The 19,802-nt window shown below is 40.1% G+C and overlaps 1 protein-coding gene across 1 annotated transcript in view; it reads left to right on the forward strand.

Annotated features, from left to right (window-relative positions):
- EMB2421 (FAD/NAD(P)-binding oxidoreductase family protein) overlaps window positions 1-19,802 on the forward strand; it is a 107,902-nt gene that overhangs the window by 24,109 nt on the left and 63,991 nt on the right. The window contains exons 5-6 of the mRNA XM_087664324.1: window positions 257-304; window positions 1,414-1,588. Of these exons, the coding sequence (XP_087520450.1) occupies window positions 257-304; window positions 1,414-1,588 (223 nt within the window). The remainder of the gene's footprint in view (window positions 1-256; window positions 305-1,413; window positions 1,589-19,802) is intronic.

Genomic DNA, 19,802 nt, shown 5'->3' on the forward strand with positions numbered 1-19,802 from the left:
TTCTTGGGTGCTTATTATTGCAATCTTTTTGCAGCACTTTCTGCTCTATCTCCATTTTGAACATTTTCTTTTTAATTCTTACTAAATGGTTGTTTTCACTTCTCAAAGAGATCGTTTTTGCTGCCACCTTACATCAATTGATTATTTTGTTCTTTTTGTGTATATAGATTGATCTGTAAAGTACTTCATGTGCTCTTTATACTTATGAATATGCTATGCTTGTATTTATCATGCAAGTGTCTCTCTGGTATTTCAGGTTCCTTTTTTTCCACCCCAGCAGCGCTATGAAGATTTCACAATTGAGGTAAGCAATTATAGGAGTTAGAGACTCAGAAAATCCTTTAAATTGTACATTTAATCACTTGTGTTGAATCCAGTTCTGTGCGAGTCTGGAAATGTAGAACTCGACATGTGTGCGCAATATTTGTATGGATTGACAGATATTCCAACATTCCCTTTGTTAACTATTTCAAGTGATTCTACATCTTGCTGCCATCTGACCTTCTGAGACGGGTTCTGTCATCTCCAGAAAAATATTCATGCTGTGTTCCATGTCTTCTTTTGATTATTATCTTTGAGCATGCCTTGTAAGCAAGGTGAGGGAATAATCAATTATTATCTGTACAACCCATATGTTGTAATGTGGTAGAAAGAGCCATGGGAACATGATTTGTGAAGACCACTTGAGTTTGTTTTTAGGTTGTGCATAGCCAACCTGATCTAAATCTCAACTTTTCCAAACAAGAGATCCTTCTATTATTTGGAGAGAATCCGTAGGCCTACAACTCCCTTGCATGCTAGCACAGTGAAATACACAAAGCAGCCTCTTTCTTGTGAGGAGAAATGGCCCTCGATACTTGCAAACTGCCTAGCAAATGGTTTTACATGACCAAGTGTGTTGGGTTGGGTTCACCAAATTTTTGAAAAAGATGGATCGATCCAACTTGAGCTATCTTGTTGCTTGTGGAAGTAGACTGATCCTTGTGGAGGCTAGTCTGAAAGCTGAAACGTCTGGTGGGGAATTTTGTAGTTGGAAGGGAAGGTCTTATAAGGAGCTTACAAACTAGAAAGATGGCAACCAGCTCCTTCACTATAAAAAATAGTTGTTGCATGAGCATGACAGTATGGCATAATTTGTCTGTGATTTTGCACTCTAGGTGTTTTGAAGCTAAAATTTTCTTGTTTGGGCAATTTCAGAGAGCTCATATCTGATGTTTTGATCGAAGATAAAGTGGCCTAAAACTTATTCAGATTTTGTAGGAGAGGAAATGAATATCTAGATAACAATGCATTAACTCCACCTAAATGTTGTTTGGATATGGTCAAACATGTGAACAATGTATCATTTTCAATTTTGAAATTGACAATGGCTACTTGTACGCAAAAGAGTAATGCGGGCTACCTTGATTGCAGGCATGCAACCAGATAATTCTTGCTTTGACAGGGATGAATCTTCATGATGTAGCAGTTGAAACAATCAAACAATGGGTAATGCATGCGGAAGTTGCAAAGCAGTTTGTCTCCAGTTATCAACGAGTTATACTTGCTGGAGACGCAGCACATCGCTTTCCCCCTGCTGGTGGTTTTGGTAATGTCCTTTTTTGGGGTATTCTAAATGCATCTCTGACATTGTTTCACAACAGAATAACTGTGTGTATCTTGGGATGATGGGCTAGAAGACTGGAATTTTCAGTACAATTACTTGGGTGCTCTCAAGCTACCTCTCTGTCTGATTAGTGCTTCTAGAGTTTATGGGGTCCCTCTACCCATGCCATGGACCTTGGAGCTTGGCAGTCAAATTGCATCTTACCTGACACTTGTCCCTCCTGCGTAATGCTGCAAGACTGCATTTACTTTGGAGCTGCCATGCTGTTTGAGGTTTCTCTCAGCGAAAGCTTCAAGTGCAGCTCTTGGAGTGCCACTTGCCTATGCAGTTTTGGATCTTTGGTCCTATCGTCACATATTGGTCATATTTGCTTCCTTGTTGCATTAGACAGGCTTTTGGCCCCTTTGGATGATATGAATGACCTTGAACCATCTCTCTCTTTAAAGGCTCTCTCACTATCATTAACACATGTATACACACTAGCAATTCCTCTACGATGGGCAATGATTGGAACAGTTTGGGAAGCTATTGCTTCATAGGAGGTCATTAGTTAGACGTCATTTTCCACCATTTGTCCGGACATCTTTTCTTGTCATGCTGTTTTGAACATTAGGTTCATTGAATTGCGTAAGCATTGGTTAGTGTTAATGGTAAGAATAGTGAGTTCTTTTTGCATGAGATCCACTTTCTGGGGCACATTGTATTGGCTAATGGGGTGTGCATGGATCTTGCAAAGGTTGAAGCCTACACTCATCGCCACACATGAAAAATGTGCAAGAGGTTCATAGCTTTTTAGGCTCATGTTTCTACTACAAAAGGTATGTTTAGCACTTTGCCGAAATTGCTTCTCCATTGCATGCTTTGCAAAAGAAGGTGTTCCCTTTAGATGGACAATAGTGGAAATTTCAACATTTGAAAAGCTGAAGGAAAAGATAACTTTAGATCATTGCGTTACTTTTTGGCACAAACCAAGTTATTTGAGAAGCACATGAGGTGGGCAGACTTCCTCTCCATGTTCCATTCTTAGGTTATGCATATTGATGGCAAAAAGAATATGGTGACTGATGCATTGTCAAAAAAGCCTAAAATTTCAGCATTTACTATGGTATATCACACTGAGTTGGATGTCATCAAAGATTAATATGGTGATGGTTCGGACTTTGACAATGTATATGATTGGCTTTGCAATGGCTAGAGACATGAACATTGTGTCTTTTAAGAGATGACTTTCTCCTAATGCAAGGCGAGTTATATATCACAAAGAATTGAGGCCAAAAGTGATGATAGAAAGTCATGCTCCTGCTTATCCAGGACATACAATCAAGACAATTGACTACTTTTATAGGCAAGTTTTGAGACATGATGTAGATCGGTGCTACTTTTATTAGACACATATTAAGACTATGATTGAGTCTTATGTGTGTGAGTGCTGTAGTGTTAGCTTAGTAAAGATCAATGGCATAGACAAGCGCATATGGTACATTCTTTACAAATTCTCAATAGAAAGTAAAGTAGCATTTTTATGGATTTTGTAGTAGGATTGCCTCGTATGAACCGAGATCATGATGCAATCTGGGTTGTGGTTGACCGATTGACAAAAATGGCTCGATTCATTCTTGTAAAGATGATAGTGAAAAGCCATGGGTTGGTTGGTCTCTTGTCGAAATATTTATGGACTTTATGGTTTGTTCGACGAAATAGTTGGGATTGGGAACCCAAGTTCACTGGCCATTTCTAGTAAATAGTTTTTCAAAAACTAGAAACTTGATTGTCCACGTCATCCTCGAATCATCCAAAAACCCATGGACAAACTAGAAGGACAAATCATGTGCATATGTTTCCCATAGGCAATTTGATTGGGAGTGTTATTATTCTCAGATTGAGTTTGCTTATAATAGTGCTAAGCATTCAACTACTGGTTATAGCCTGTTTATGGTTATGTATGATTATGAGCTGAAAGTATCAATTGCCACAGAGCTCAAGGGGATGAAAACACAATACTTAGTTGACTTTTTGCATGATATGCATGAGATATTAACAATTGCTAGGGAAAACATTATAAAGGTCCATTATCATACCAAGTTTTATGCTAACCAACACTCTTGAGGACAAGCTCGAAACTAATCACCCGAGGGTGAAATCAATTAGATGATGGCAAAAGGAGATGTGCTGATGTAGGGCAGCCTGCACAGCTGCAAAATGCACGCACAAAATAGGTGATAGTAGTGAAACACACCTACACTATCAAAATGCCTATTGATGTCGTACAATGTGCTGATCAGTAGGGTGGCGGCTGGACATTGTCAACACAAGCTCTCTTGGGCAAGAGAAGGATATGCCAACAAATGGATGCAATCATCTAGCAACAATGAACAAGCAGATGATGACATCTTGGAACGAACTTGTAACTAGAGTCTTAGGTTTACATTTTGTCTCAACCTCTCATTATGTTTATGACTCGTTGTTGAAAATGAAGCAGACATTTGTGGTTTGTAAATTGTATTAGTATTGGATGGATAATGCCTTGTGATACTCTATCTCATGGGTAGCCACTCTAATGTTAAAACAAGTAATATTTACTAACCTAATCCTTAATGTTCTATGCTCAAGAGATTTAATCTTTGACAACATGGCTTTATACCATTTCTTGCTGTCTTGTTTGTCCATTGCTTCCTTGAAGCAAGACGGTTTACCTCAGTCGGTCAACAAGACATAATCAGCCACATTGTTTGCACCAGAAACAAATTTGTCAGGTCGTCTAGTAGTCCTAGACGATCTCCTAACCCAATGGTCATTGTTTGCTGGCTGTTCCTGCAAATTTCCATTTTCAGTATCCTGTCCTGGCATTTCAGCCTGCAAATCAGCATTAACAGCTTGCTGTCCTGGTTGTTCCTGCACATGTAGTGACTCATTATCATGGGCAATAGCTGGCAGATCATTTCAAACATTATTTTTTGCATTTACAGGTTCATTTACAGCAGGTATTTGCTGTTGTACAGTTGACACATTTTATTGTCCAAAAGATATTTTTTCTTGGAATACAACCCTACGAACCTCCTCAGTCTTTCCAGGCTGTTTATGTATGCGATCTTTCCGTAAGATAACATCATTGCTGCGTACTACTTTCCTTTTCTCGGGATGCCACAATCTATACCCCATTTCACCCTCATCACCATATCCTAGAAAAATGCATTTACAGGACTTTGGCTCAAGTTTGCTATGTTTTTCTTTACGAATGTGCACAAAAGCCTTGTAGCCAAATGCTTTCAGATGAGTATATAAAGGTGGCTTGCTCGACTACGCTTCTTAGGGAACTCCCTCCCCCAAAGACGTGTTTGGTGACCGATTAATCAAGTGTACGGTTGTCATAACAGCATCTGCCCAAAAACCATGGGGTAATGCAGCATTAGACTGCATCGTACGGACCTTATCCTGTATGGTCCGATTCATACGCTCTGCAACTCCATTTTGGGGTGGATTATGAAGGGCAGTGAGCTTCCTCTTTATCCCTTTGCTGTCACAAAATGCTTGAAAGGCCTTGGACACATATTCCCCACCATTGTCAGAGCGAAGACACTTAAGTGTCTTATCAATCTGATTTTCAACCAATGCCAAGAATTTTTTGAACTTGTCAAGCACTTCATCCTTGCTACGAATAGGATAAATCCATACCTTTCGTGTAGCATCGTCGACAAAGGTGATAAATATTTCTTTCCTCCCTAAAGATAATTCTAGCATCTGACATACATCTGAATGTACTAACTCTAGAGACTTTTAGCGAAATAGACTTTTTATGAGACGTCTGTACATGTTTGCCATAAATACAATTATCACAATGCTCAAAATTAGCATAACGAAAACAAGGCAAGTAACCCAAACGAGAAATCACTTTCATTCCTGTTTGACTCATGTGTCCCAACCGGCCATGCCACAAAGAAACACTTGGCTGCTCGGTCGCGACAACAACATGTTCAGGCACACTAGATACATGAAGTGAATACAAAGTATCACTCTTGTAACCTCTGACAATAACCCTAGATCCCTTACAGATCTTCCATTTTCCATTACCAAAGGTGGTATGAAAACCATCATCATCTAGCGGCCCTGTGCTAATCAAGCTCTTCTTGAGCTGAGGTACATGCCGTACATGCTAAAGTGTGAAGATAGAGCCATGTTGAAACTGCAACTACACATTGCCAATACCTGCAATGTCACATGCATAGTTGTTCCCAAGATGGACAACACCATGTCCACCCCTTGTATAGTCAGTGAACCACTCACGATGAGGGGTGACATGAAAGGAAGCACTTGAATCGAGAATCCAGGTATGCATGTCATCATCTGTATTTGCAAGTAGAGCATGTGCACCAAAGTGTGAAGAGACAAAGAGTACGCCACTCCCACTATCACTGTCATGAGTGACTACATTCACCTCTTCAATTTTGACATTGCCCTTCTTAGACTGACTGTCTTTCTTCTCTTCCTTGCTATCATCTGTCTTCTTGCCCTTTTCTTTCTCTTTCTTCCATTTGTAGCAGCCACGTTTAAAGTGACCCTTCTTGCCACAATGATGGCATTCAACATCTTTGCCATGTGATTTACTGCGTCCCTTGCTATCATATTTGCCTTTCTGCTGTGATCTGCCCCTAGTATACAAAGCACTGGAAGACTTACTGGATGCATTGTTCTACCGATTCATTTCTTCCATAAGAAGAGCACTCTCTACATTAGCATACAAAAGGATCACATTAGAACTGCTCATAGCAGTCCTGAATGTATCCCAACTCTCTGGTAGAGTGCAAAGCAAGAAAGTAGCCTTAAATTCCTCATCAATCATGAACTTCAAAGCAACCATTTGGCTGAAAATGGAGTTAAGCTCACTCAAGGGAGTAAACATTGCAGTACCCTCTTTCATACGCAAATCCATAGGCTTTTTCAGCCAATACACTTTGCTTGCAGCACTCTTCTGTGCATACAGTTCTTCCAGTCGAGTCCATATAGCATATGCAAAATCCAAACCTTCAATGTTAAACAACAAGGCATCAGAAATCGATAGCTCGATGGTTGAGCGTGCAAGCTCATTTAATTCATCCCAATCTTCCTGTTCAATGTCCGTGGTCTTTGCCCCTTTGGTTTTAATCGGCTTTGCCTGCTTCTTTTGCAACAGGATATTGTAGCACTGTTTTTGCCAAAATGCAAAGTTATGTGCTTCTTCAAGCTTCTTTATGTGCATAAGATTACTGCTGTCATTACTGCCGGCCATGATTTTCAGCCCAAATGTGACCAAAAGACAGCAAATGCAAGCCCAAAACTGTCACCCAAGTGACCAAGGTACAAACAAGTACCAACCAGCAATACACGTAGAAGCACATATTTCAGATCTGTAATTAAATTTTCAGAAGCACCAAACCATGTGCTACAGCATTCCACAACTGATTACAGCTGTTCCAAGGGCATGTGCATCACATTACATGAGAAATCCCAAATTTTAGTTGCAATTTCTATTGTACATGTACCCACGGGCATAAAATTTGTGATACATGGTCAAAAGCCCCAAAATTTTTGTGCTCAAAGCATCAACCACACATCACATTTTCTCTGTCATGCATAGAACAGGTCAATTTTGCCAAAATAGAGCAATTTCAGCAAAACCCCCAAATTTTACCAAGTGGTGATGTCCAAATTGCATGGAATTCAACTTGCATGTACATAAAATGACCAAATGTTGCACAGATTTTGCCCAAACTGCAAAAGCCCCAAATTTCACGGGGTCCAATGTGCATCAATGTTGGAAAATTGGGTAAATTTCAGCCCAATTTGTGCATGTACATGAAAAGCCCCAAATGTCGAGGACAAAAAAATGTCACAAATTCCTGCAATTTTTGAGACAAATTTGTTTGTCCTGCATCACATTTCCCAAATCTAGGAAAAGGCCCAAATTTTTTGGCCAAGATTGCACAAATTTCAGTGAAATTGACTCATCCAAGAAAAATCTCACTTGCATTTTGAGAATCCCCAAAAAATTTATGAGGCCCGCGTATTCAATGTCTGCAATTTTTGGTCTAGAGAACACTGCAATGTGTGTCGGGCACAAATTTGGTAAAACCCCCAAATTTGAAGACACAAATGGTAATGGGAAGTAAATCAGATTGAAATTTTCTGATTTCAATTAAAAAGAAAAAACAGGCGTTGACTGCCCGTGGTCCGTGCGGCTGCGTGACGTCCGTCACTCGTGGAACCTCCCTGTCGCCTATTACGCGGTCGTCAATCGTAGAACTCGTCTGCAGCCCGTTTCGTCTGGTCCTAGTCGTCTGTTTGCAGTGTGTCGTCTGGGGTCGCTTGTAGTGTGTCTTCAGGCCTGGTCGCCTGTCGTTCGTCAGCTGCTGCAACCGATTGTCAACTGCTGCAACAACCGATTGTCTCCCGCCTGCTTGCCAGGTCAGAAAAGGACCTCACCACCTGTTCGCTTGTTGATTGTTGATTGCTGCTCATCGAGTCCACGTGAGACTCCTGCAATACTAGAGCTATCTCTTGTCCGCTCTGACACCAGTTTGTAGTGACGGGTTAGGCACGAAGATCGAGACAGTAGGTGTTCCTTAGTCGTGGAGAGACAGAGAGAGTGAGAGAAAGCAGAGTAGAGAGTGTGTACGTTTTTAGGTACAATGATGAGAGTGTACCTTTAGGTTTTTAGATAGATATATATATGTGTGTAAGTACAAGTGCTAAGGGTGTGTTCACACCCGAGCACATTTAAAGGCACGAGGTCTTTATTCCCAACAGTAGAAGCCATCCAAGTGGCAACCTGTGGATGTGGTTGTTGATGTTGCTTGAGGGGCAAAGGGTGTGAACAGGAGGGAAATTTGAAAGTCTTTGTACCATCTTCCTCCTTAAACTATCCAATTCCCACTAGTTGAATGCAATACTCATGCTGAGCCTTTGCAAGACTTTTAGTGAGAACATCTGCAAGGTTATCTTGGGTCTTGACCTTAGTTAGTGTGACAAGGCCATCATCTAAGACCTGTCGAATGAAGTGATACCAAACATTTATGTGTTTGGTACGTGTATGAAACATAGCATTCTTAGCCAGACATACTGCACTCTGGCTATCACAACCAAGTATTGGAGTACGTGAAGAAAGACCAAAATCCTTGACCAAACGACCGAGCCAAATAGCTTCCTTAGAAGCTTCTGTGGCTGAAATATATTCAGCTTTTGTAGTACTCAGTGCTACAATTTTCTGCAACCTTGAATACCAAGAAATAGCCCCACCAGCCAAAGTAAAGACATATCAATTGGTAGATTTTCTAATGTCAAGGTCTCTTGCCGTGTCCGAATCATAGCATCCTTGTAACTCTAGTGTACCCTTTCCATAGCATATACACTTGTCTTGTGTACCTTTTAAGTATCTAAAGATACATTTCACTGCTTTCCAATGTGGCTTGCCAAGGTTAGACATGAATCTACGAACAACTCCCACTGCATAAGCAATGTCTGGTTGAGTTGCAACCATGGCATACATCAAAGAACCACAAGCTAATGCATAAGGTATGCCCTTCATAGCAGTAGCAATTGCATCATCTTTTGGGCAATCAACTTTACTAAGCTTTGTATATGGTGGTAAAGGCACACCAAGAGGTTTAGCATCAGCCATATTGAATTTGTCAAGCACTTTGCTGATGTACCTGTCTTGTGAGAGAAACAAGTGCTGCCCTCTTATCTCTTTTAATGCACATATCCAAAATGTGTTCAGCTGCTCCTAAAGCTTTCATTGAGGAGGTTGAACTCAGTTGCCTTTTAAGAGTATGTAAAGTACTCTTATGCTTTCTTGCAATCAACATGTCATCCACATATAAAACCAGCACAATAAGGCTTCCATCATCAGTCTTTTTAGTGTATAAGTAGTGATCAACATGATTGCGTTTGAATCCATGGCTGAGCATAAAAGTGTCAAACTTTTTATACCACTATCTAGGGGTTTGCTTTAGCCCATACAAGTTGCGTTTCAGCTTGCAAACTAAATGCTCTTTCCTTGAAATAACAAAACCTTCGGGCTATTTCATGGACAACTCTTCATCCAGGTCACTATGAAGAAAAGCAGTCTTCACATCTATTTGATCCAACTCTAAATCCAAGGATGTAGTGAGAGTAAACAAAACACGGAGCGTAGTCATCTTCACCAGCAGTGAAAAAACTTCTCGGAAGTCTATGCTTTCCCTTTGTGTATAACCCTTAGCAACCAAACGTGCCTTGTATTTGGGCTTTCCATCAATATATTTCACCTTATGAACCCATTTATTAGGAATAGCTTTCCTATCCTTGGGCAAAGGTACAAGCTCCCATGTGTTATTCACATACAGAGACTCCATCTCTTCCTGCATAGCAAGCTTCCACTTTCTCTTGTTTTCACATGACTGTGCCTCTCTAAATGTTAGAGGCTTACCTTCGTCAGTTAATAAAATACAATCCAAAGATGGCTGAAATCCTTGTGGCTGCCTTCTAACACGTGTAGACCTTCTTACCCAATGATCTATATTGATAGGCAATGGGCCTACATTCTCAGGCATGTGCACACCATCACTTGGTGGCTGATTTTCAGCATTTTCTTGCTGCTGTAACCTGTTTTCAGCATGTTCTTCTTGTTGTCCTATTCCATCACGTGCATCAATTTGCTGTTCATTATCTTCTGGCTGTAGCACAATAGGTTGTTGCTCATTTTCAGCATCGAAAGGAACAAAATCTTTAGCCAATGATTGCTGAATGGCTGACTGTTCATGTTGAAATTTGACCTTCTTTTTGTCAAGGTCACCATGTGTAGCATTTTTCAGCAGCTTTGCCACATTAAATAGTACGTCTCGGTTGCGTACTATCTTTCTATCTTGAGGAAGCCAAACTCTACATCCCATCTCTTCCTCATCTCCATATCCCATGAAGATGCCCTTGATGGATTTCATGTCTAGTTTAGTCCTCTGATTTTCAGGAATATGCATACAGGCATCACAACCAAAGATATGCAAATGGTCATATGAAGCAAGTTTGCCAGATCAAATCTCTTCAGGAATGCCATTTTTCAATGCACGATTGGGAGAGCGATTGCACTCATGAATTGCAGTTTTAAGAGCCTCTTCTCCCAAGAACTGTTGCGGGAGATTAGTTGTGGACAGCATGCATTTGACTCTCTCACAAAGTGTGTGATTATATCTTTCAGCCACGCCATTTGATGCAAGATTGTAAGGGGCTGTCAACTTTCCTTTAATGCCATGCATCTCACAAAACTTTTTGAACCCATTTGAAATATACTCGCCTCCATTATGTGTTTTTATAGCTATTAACTTAAGCCCTTTCTGTGTGGTAACAAAAACATGAAACCTTTTAAAGGTGTCCAACACTTCCTTTTTGCTCTTTCATACATATACCCATGACTTTCTATTGAAATCATCAATAAAAGTGACAAAGTACCGTACACCCCCATGTGAATTAATAGACATAGTGCACAGGTCAGAATGTACTAAGTCAAGAGTATTGGACTTCTTAATGACACCAGAGTAACGAGGAGATTTCACATGTTTTTCATATATGCAATCATTACAAAAGTCGAGACCAGAGTCTTTTACATCAAATCTTCCTAAAGAGGAGAGAACCTGAAGGCCTTTTTGGCTCATATGGCCGAGTCTTTTGTGCCAAAGTTTTAGTTGTGAACGAACTTCAGCAACAACCAAAAACTTTCTAGGTAATGCTTTACAATGCAAATAATACAAAGTTTCCCTTTTAATGCCTTTAACAATCAACATGGAGCCCTTGTGGACCTTCGAAGATCCACCACCAAAGGTAATAAAATACCCTCTTGCATCAAGCTGTCCAACTAATAGAAGACTTTTCTTTATGCCACGTATATATCAGACATCTTGCAAAATCAGCTCTTGACCATTTTCAAGGGCCAAGTGAATGGTACCTAGTACGTATACCCTCTATTTCACATGCATAATTGTTGACCAAGTAAACCTTGCCTAGGAAACCTGCATTGTATTTAGAAAATGACACCAAAGAGGGAGTAATATGAGAAGAGGCAGCATTGTCCACTATCCATGTTTGAGATAGCCCATCATGAGTTGAAAGTAAGGCATCAATTACCTACTTTTTAGTGATGTGTATATCACCTGCTGCTGCCATAATATCTACATCATTACATGAGGCTGCAACAAGTATCTCTCTAAAGTCAGAGAGCTCTTCAATGCCCACACTAGATGCAACATTTGCCTTTGCAACTTCTTTTGAGGGAGAGCTGTCATCATCTTTCTTGCCATCATTCTTTTTCTTTCCTTGCCATTTCTTTCTTTCTTGCTCTTTCTTGTAGTAGCGACAATTGGGCTTTTTATGCCCTTTACGTTTGCATTGATAGCAAGTAACATCCTGCTGTTTGCCCTTGCTTTTGCTCCTGCTTTTGCCTTTATTTCTTGCATTACCCCTCCTTTTTGACTTGCCTCTAAGATGATAGACTGAATCACTGCTTTCTCCATTGGGATTTCTTCTAATCTCCTCATTGAGAATAGAGCCCCAAACACCATTGAAGATTAAAGTAGGGTTGTTGCTCAATGAAACAACCAAAGACTCCCAGCTATCATGAAAGGCCATCAACAAGAAAATAGCCTTTAATTTATCATTGAAGAGTTGCAAACTAGAGTCTTGCATTGGCTCAAAATCCTTGTGAAAGCACTCAAATGCTCCGATGTTGGCTTAGACGCATCCAACTCCATGTTTACAAGCTTGCGCATGAGATGCACTTGATTTATTGGAGTTGTATTTTCATAAGTGTCCATCAAATTTTTCCATATGGCATAAGCTATATCAAGACACTTAATGTCTATAAGTACATCATTAGATACAACCATTTTAATGTAAGCAATGGCCTTCTTGTTGAGTCTAGCCCAATCCTCATCCATCATAGTTGCAAGCTTGACTTCCAAAAGGGCATCATCACAATCCTTCAAAAACAAAATACCTTGCATCTTGTCCTTTCACAAGTCGAAACCAGTGCCATCAAACCTCTTCATTTCAAGAAGGGATTTCGTGTCATTGCTGCTTGAAGCATTTGCGAGATGCGAAGACATCTTAAAACAAGGGTGACATCCCTTCCTTCGATCGAACCCAAGAAACTAAACCCATATGGTAGCAATTTCCCTAAAAGAAGAGGTTTTGCACACACTGCCAAGCTAGCATTCATCTGGGTCTCTGCATTCACTCTACACATACACCCTCATTGCACATCCTTCATCTGGCTTTAGGTGGTGCAAAAAGTACTTTGTCACATTCATTGATGATTACTCACATAAGGTCTAGGCTTACTCTATTAAGCAGAAATTTGATGTCTTGTCTATCTTTTAGTGTTGACTTACTCTTGTTGAGAACCAGTCTAGGTATAGGATGAAATAGTTAAGGTCAAGTAATGGAAATGAGTATGTCTCAAAAGCTTTTGAGTAGTTTTGCAATTAGGGGGTATTAAGTGTTAGTTGATTGCCCTTCATGTACGCCTTAAAGTGGCACGGATCATTATGCTTTCCATGCTCACTTACTTTTTGCCATTGTTGCCCTGGACCCAAGTCATAAGTGATAGAGCTACGCAATTATAGGCAATGAAGGAGTTTCATGAGACTTTATGGGCTAGCCGTAGAGGTGTTTGGAGCACATGTGAGAAGATTAAGGAAAGGTATTGGTCATAGGAAATGTATACGGATGTTTCACACATTATGGAATCATGCATTTTCTGTCAAATATACTTAGGAGTGAAACATAAAGATGGGATGTAGCCAGCCTATCCTTTGTATCTTCATTACAAATGGGTGGGAAATTTATCACCATACCTACAAGATTGTGGCAGATGATGAGTATAGCCCCAATGGTCTTGTGTTGTGCAACGCATTGAAAAGGTGCATATAAGTGCATTGATGCATATAAGTGCATCAACCCAATGGGATGGAAGTATATCTAGAAAAATGGATATAAGAGGCCCATGTGTTGTGCCCAAAAACAAAGTGAAGTATGGTGTATGTGTCCCTCTTGATCGAATTGATGTGCAAGTGTAAGTTTGTGAAAATATATTCTTTCCTTTGTGTAGCTTGGCCTCCAGCATCTAGGTTCTTTGTTTATCTATATAAGAAAAACTCCACAAAAAAATAGTTATATGCATAAGGAAATTCAAGTCAAAATTGAGTTTGAACTCCTAGACTATCAAGAGTTAAGGTTTATTGGCTTTCAAAGCAAAAAAAGCAACAACCATTCTTTTATCCAAGATTTCCAAAACCAAGAAATCCATTGCAAGTTAGGGGTTTTTAGGGTTTCTAGAAAAAGCATCGTAGCATGACCTTACTATAAAAATCCAAGAGTTAAAATAAGACAAGTAGATCAAAATGGTAAAGATATAAAGGAATTATATATGCATAAGCGACTCCCTTTTCCTATATTGATATGTATAGAGGGAGGCTCTTTGTAGTCTTACAAATCACGAAGTTAAACACTTAGATCCTTAAAGAAGGAATACTTGTTTGTTTTGTGATGTGTTGGACCTAATATCCCTTTTCATTCTCCCCATGGGGCACAATTACTTGACATGCTGCAAATCATCTCTATTGTGGCAAAAAAACAAAATCTCAATGTGGTTCCATTTGCCTTTGCAGTCTTGCTAGGCTATTGGACAATCAACAAGCACCCTTTGTCAAATGCCTTGGCCTCTCTGGCGTGGTCACTTGGACTCCCTTGGTAAGATAAACATTGCCTTTGTAGTCTTGATAGGCCACTGGGCAGTCGACATGCACCCTTTGTTCGATGCCTTGGTTGCTTTGGGGTGGGACGTTGTTTCATGAGTGGTGATTAAGGAAAATCTTCTCACGCAACTCAAAGATACGAGAAGGAGCATTAGTATAGGTTTGTGACTTGGTGCAATGCCTCAAATAACTCAGCTCTTGGCTACAGTACTTTTTCTAACAACTTTGAAGAATACAAAAGATAGGTTTAAAGACAAGATCTATCTCTTCACCACCACCCAGCCACCTAGGAAGACTTCATACAAAGATCCACATCCATAACCTCTTCATATAAAAACATCTCTAAAATGATAGCTCCTCAAGAACATGAAGCATTAGAAAAGAATTCAAAACTCAAGAAGATACAAGATCAAATGCGCTTTAAAATTTTCCTCTATTGAGGCTTAGACATGTCAAGAATCCTCTCTTATGTATTGAATATAGCCAAGAGAAGCACCGAAGGCAAAAGGCGTTCCATAAAAAAATTGTCACTGAGCAACTATGAAAGTCTCATTATGCCTTGTCAATATTTCGTGATGGCGACCCTTTAATATTCAAACTCATGGGCTTGAAGATGCTCCATCAATTGGCAGTTCATCCCTTTGTTTTCAACAATAGTGTATTCCAAGAGGTAAGTGTAAGACATGGTGGAAGAGGAGGATTGTAAGGATATTTTTGAATATGTGTTCGGTCTCTCTCCTTGTCTCTTTTTATGAGCAAAATAAAACAGTCTCTCTTTTCAATAAAGCCTGCCACCCTCATATGTATGCGAGCTTCCAATAAACAATTTGTTGAAATAGCCCTCTATGTTCTTCCTGATTAGTCTTTCCAGAGCGCAACAAGTTACCTCTTGAACACACATCTCCAATCTACGAGCCCCCAGCTAAAACCATGCTGCGATTCCCCCCAACTTCCACATGTAGCTCTGAGTTTATGGCCACTATATACGGACTGGAATTTACCTTGTATACATTGAGCCACTGTTAACGATAACCTATGAGAATAAGGTATAACTCCACAAGATCACGGAACCACCCTCTATCATCGGCCAATCCCCAGCTATAATCATAGACCAATTCTAAAGAGTGGCACTATATTATGGAGGCCTTTTTCTTTGATTTAAATCACAATGCATACCGAACCAAATTGTGGTGCCAATAAATAACATGGCTATACCCATTTAGCATGTCGGAATCTCTTGTGAATCAATACTGACAACGTGTCTTTGGTTAGCTTTTGGAACACACTATCTAGATTAGCAATCATAGCTCTGTACAATTCAATTGGCTAAATCATTCCTAGTAGAGCGGATAGTTTCTCCAATTTGAAGGTCAAGATTGCTAGCTTGAAGAATAACATGTTCAAGAAAATATTCAAATATGCAACTCAGGTTGCTTCATCACCTTAAAAAAAAAAAAAAAAAAAAAAAAAAACGCTGTAAGTAAGGTTTGGCACCCCAGCTCCTAGAATATGGCCATCGTAAAACAGACCGGCACTTGCATTCTATACACTCGACCATTATCATCAACACTACCCCCCAAAACGCTCATCCATATATTACCCTCTTGTGTTTTTTAGCTTTTCCAAAGCTTTTCTAAGGCTAAAAAGCCTTAGCTTTTGATGCTTTGCTTTTTCACGTTTTGCATCCCTTGTGTTGCTCCTCAAAGGCTCAACATCAATTCTCATAATTCACAACTTTTAATTGCAATAGTTTTTTAAAACTTTCAAAAACAAAAAACTTAAGCATGGGTCTACACTCATGCCCAATTACCTTTGAGATATCCGAGTATGCTTTAGTCTGAAACACCTTGTCACAATCTTCATTAAGGTTTACTTCCTTTGCTGTTGGAATAAGGTCCACCGCATTTTGGATTCAAACTCATAGTTGCTAAAGCTCTTAAGTCATCCAAATACAACTTATAATTCTCCACCTGCTAGATCTTTTGAAAACGAATTCCTTATGTCCAACTTGCACCCTACTTTGTGCTTGCTCCACTTTACATAGATGTAGCTTCCAACTTATTTGGGATAGATTGAGTTATTGTGAAAACGCTTGACAAGTATTGGGGTAATAATGGGCTTGAGCTTTTCTTACAATCCCTTTTTGGTTCCAGTTTTGGGCTTGAGAGGGGATGTTGAGCTAAAAATAAATTACATATTGATTACCTCTTTAAAACAACTGCAAAACATGTAAAAGTGTCATTAAATGGGAGCAGTTCTAGAGAGTTTTTGTGTCTCATATGCAAAACCCTAATTTGGGAGGGTCCTTCTCCATCTATAAATAGACAAGTGGCCCACCATTCAGCCCCATCTTGTTTTGTAGATTCAGTCATTGGCCTTCATTAGTGGCTGTCCAGCCCATACGACTGCTGCCACATCATCATCAGCCTGTCCATAGGCTTGGGGATTGTATCCATCTACTGATGACACCTTGTCTTGCCTTGATAGTTTCCAGCTGCCATCCTGCTGATCAGCACATTGTATGACATCAGCTAGTATGCGTTTTGATAGTGTAGTCACGTTTTGATGCTGTCACCTGTTTTCAGCCGGCATTTTGCAGCTATGCAGGCCGACCTACATCAGCACACTCCACTTGCTGTTGCTTGACTGATTTCAGCCTCGTTTCTAGCTCGTCCTCGGTGGTACACTGCTACGTTTACTAGTCTGTAGCCTCTAGACTTTTGCGCTTTGGTGACCAGCCTGCTGGCATTCACTATTCAGCACTCCTACTGCTCCAATTGGTGGTTTCAATACATGGAATCTGTCTCTGGTGGACATCACCCTTTGACATCATTCATTGCTTTACCCTTGAGCATGATGTACACACTTACACTCATTTACTGCATTAATTCATTCACTTCAGAGTTCTCTTGTCTCTTTGTTTGTGTTTTTGCATTTTGCATTTAGGATTTGTGTATATTGCGTGATTATTTAAGTTATCGAGCTTTAGTTAGTGTTCGTACACTTCATGTTTTCTCTATGCAAAGCCTAGCATATCTTCACACATACCTCTTGAGAGCTCTAGAAGGGCATGTTAGTTTACCTTACAGTCCCAAAGGACTTTGATTCGATGGCTAACCGCAAGTGCTATAAATTAACTTCGAGGTATTGTGGTCATTTTTAGATTACCAAGAAGATAAGTAGCGTATCCTATGAGTTGGATTTATCTTTGGAAATTCGAGTTCACCGTGTGTTTCACATGAGTCATTTGAAAGAATGATTGGGACAAGGTGAACTGATTATTCTGATTGAGGAAGTCTTGCGGCTTGAGGACACAACTTGTTATGTTCGAATCAAATTGGAATTGGTTCTTGACCTTAGGACTAAACGGTCGCTTTGGACTGTTTATCCCTAGTATTTGGTCAGGTGGAAAAACCACCCCAAGACATAGGCTACTTGGGAGTTGATACATTTGTTGGAGAGTCATTTTTCCCACTTCGTTCTAGAGGACATCTAATCTTAGGAAGGATTCTTCTCCTTTCCAAGGGAGGAGGGGATAAGGTGTGGAACAAAGATGTGGACCCAAAACCTCAATCAACATCCAAAAGTTGAAAAGAATGGATAAAAATCAACTTATGCTTGAGGAGAAGTGTCATAACTTTTTTTGAGGAATGCATGGATTGTTTCAAGGAAATTTTCCTTTGTGTATTTAAGCATTTCAATTTCCATAAGAAATTTTTCCATTTCCTATGTGTCTTTCGCAAAAAAATACATGAAGAATATTGATGGTGAGCTATGGTTTCATGACATACACCTACAATGGTAGGACAGGTCATTCATAAGGGGGGAAGTGCTATGTCCTTGGACATTTAGATGGGCGCTAGTAGCATTGGTCACAGTGGTCGCGAAGTGACTTAGTGCGAATGCACTAAGGGCAATTTAGGTTGAGAGTAGCCGAGTCCTATTTATAGGACTCAAGGCCCTATTGTGCACATTCATCGTGTGGTCACCACTCTTGGACTCTTGGCCCATTGGCGGACGCGTCCCTATATTGAGATGGTGTGGATTGGTGGTATGGAACACCAACCCTTGGGATGTGGTCATGACCCGGAGTGTTGTTGGCTCCCAAGCTGGGGGGTAAGCCCATTTGGTTCTATGGTTGGGAGTGAGTCTAATATCCAGTTCCTTATTTGTGGATATGGCTTATGTTGTGTCTCATGTGCAGGTTGGATCCTTGGGGACATCTTAGCGGCTATCACCTAGATCTCCAAGAATAGGATGCCCCTCAGCCCCTTTTGCAGTTAGAAACGCAGCGTACTGCATCTTGCGACTCGTACAAACATCCCATTAGATGGGAACATAAATCTTGTATCTGAGTGATTGAGAGCTGTAGCCAATGAACACCTATCTTTTGGAAGTTGGCTTGAAGCTTATCCCTTTGCTTCTATGGGATATGAACATATGCATCACATTAGAATATCTTGGAATAAGAAACATCCAATTTTAGACTAAAATATGCCTCAAAAGCAGTCATATCAGTAACGACGGATGTGAGTGACTGATTTAGGATATGAATTGCAGTGGCCACTACTTTGGCCCATAGACATTGAGGTGTCTATCAATGCTCCATTGTGGCCCAAGTCTCTTAAGGGGAGTCTTTACTTTATGTTGATTGTGGATGATTACCACAGGATAACATGGGCTTATTTTCAGGAATTGAAATTTGACGCTTTTCTCACTTTAAGGGCCGGCTCATCTTTGAGGAGAACAATTCAAGATAGAAGCTTAAGATAATGAGATTTGACAATTGTGAAAAGTTTGTCTTCAATGAATTAGCTCGATTTTGTGTAGATCGAGGAATTCGTTAGGGATATGCCAATACCTACACTCTTTAAGAGAATGGCATCTTGGAGTAGATCAGGTGTATGATCAACATGGCCGTTTGCATAGGTCTACACAAACTGTAGAAACAAGCTCAAGGTTTCCTTGGATCGTTGTGAAGCCTATTAGGAAAGCACGTCTTTATGTTGTTTACCTTGGATATAAGATACACATGGTGGATGGCTCACTCCAACATTTGGTAACCTAGGCACAAGTTGATCACGAGTTGTTTACCTTGGATAAAAGATACACATGGCGGATGGCTCACTCCAACATTTGGTAATCCAGGCACAAGTTGATTACGAGGTGCCTTTTTAAGGTAGTTGTAGTTGAGGTGGTGGAATTGAGCATACCATAGCTTAGTCTGAGACTGGGTAGTGAGAAAAAGAGAAGTAAGGGTTGAAGAACTTTGCATTTTATAGACACCATTCTTCTCATGCCCTTGGCAAAGCACCTGTCTTGTTTTTCCATCAAGAATCCTAGTCAAAGTCAATCGTAAGCCCCACGAATCTCACTCATGAAAGGAGATGATAGCCCAAGCATAGAATATAGAGAACCTTCAAAGTATGAGCACTGCCATG

The sequence above is a fragment of the Lygodium microphyllum genome, chromosome 23 (assembly GCF_053477565.2).
Source record: "Lygodium microphyllum isolate KBCC chromosome 23, Lygodium_microphyllum_v1.1.10, whole genome shotgun sequence".
Classification (NCBI taxonomy): Eukaryota; Viridiplantae; Streptophyta; class Polypodiopsida; order Schizaeales; family Lygodiaceae; genus Lygodium; species Lygodium microphyllum.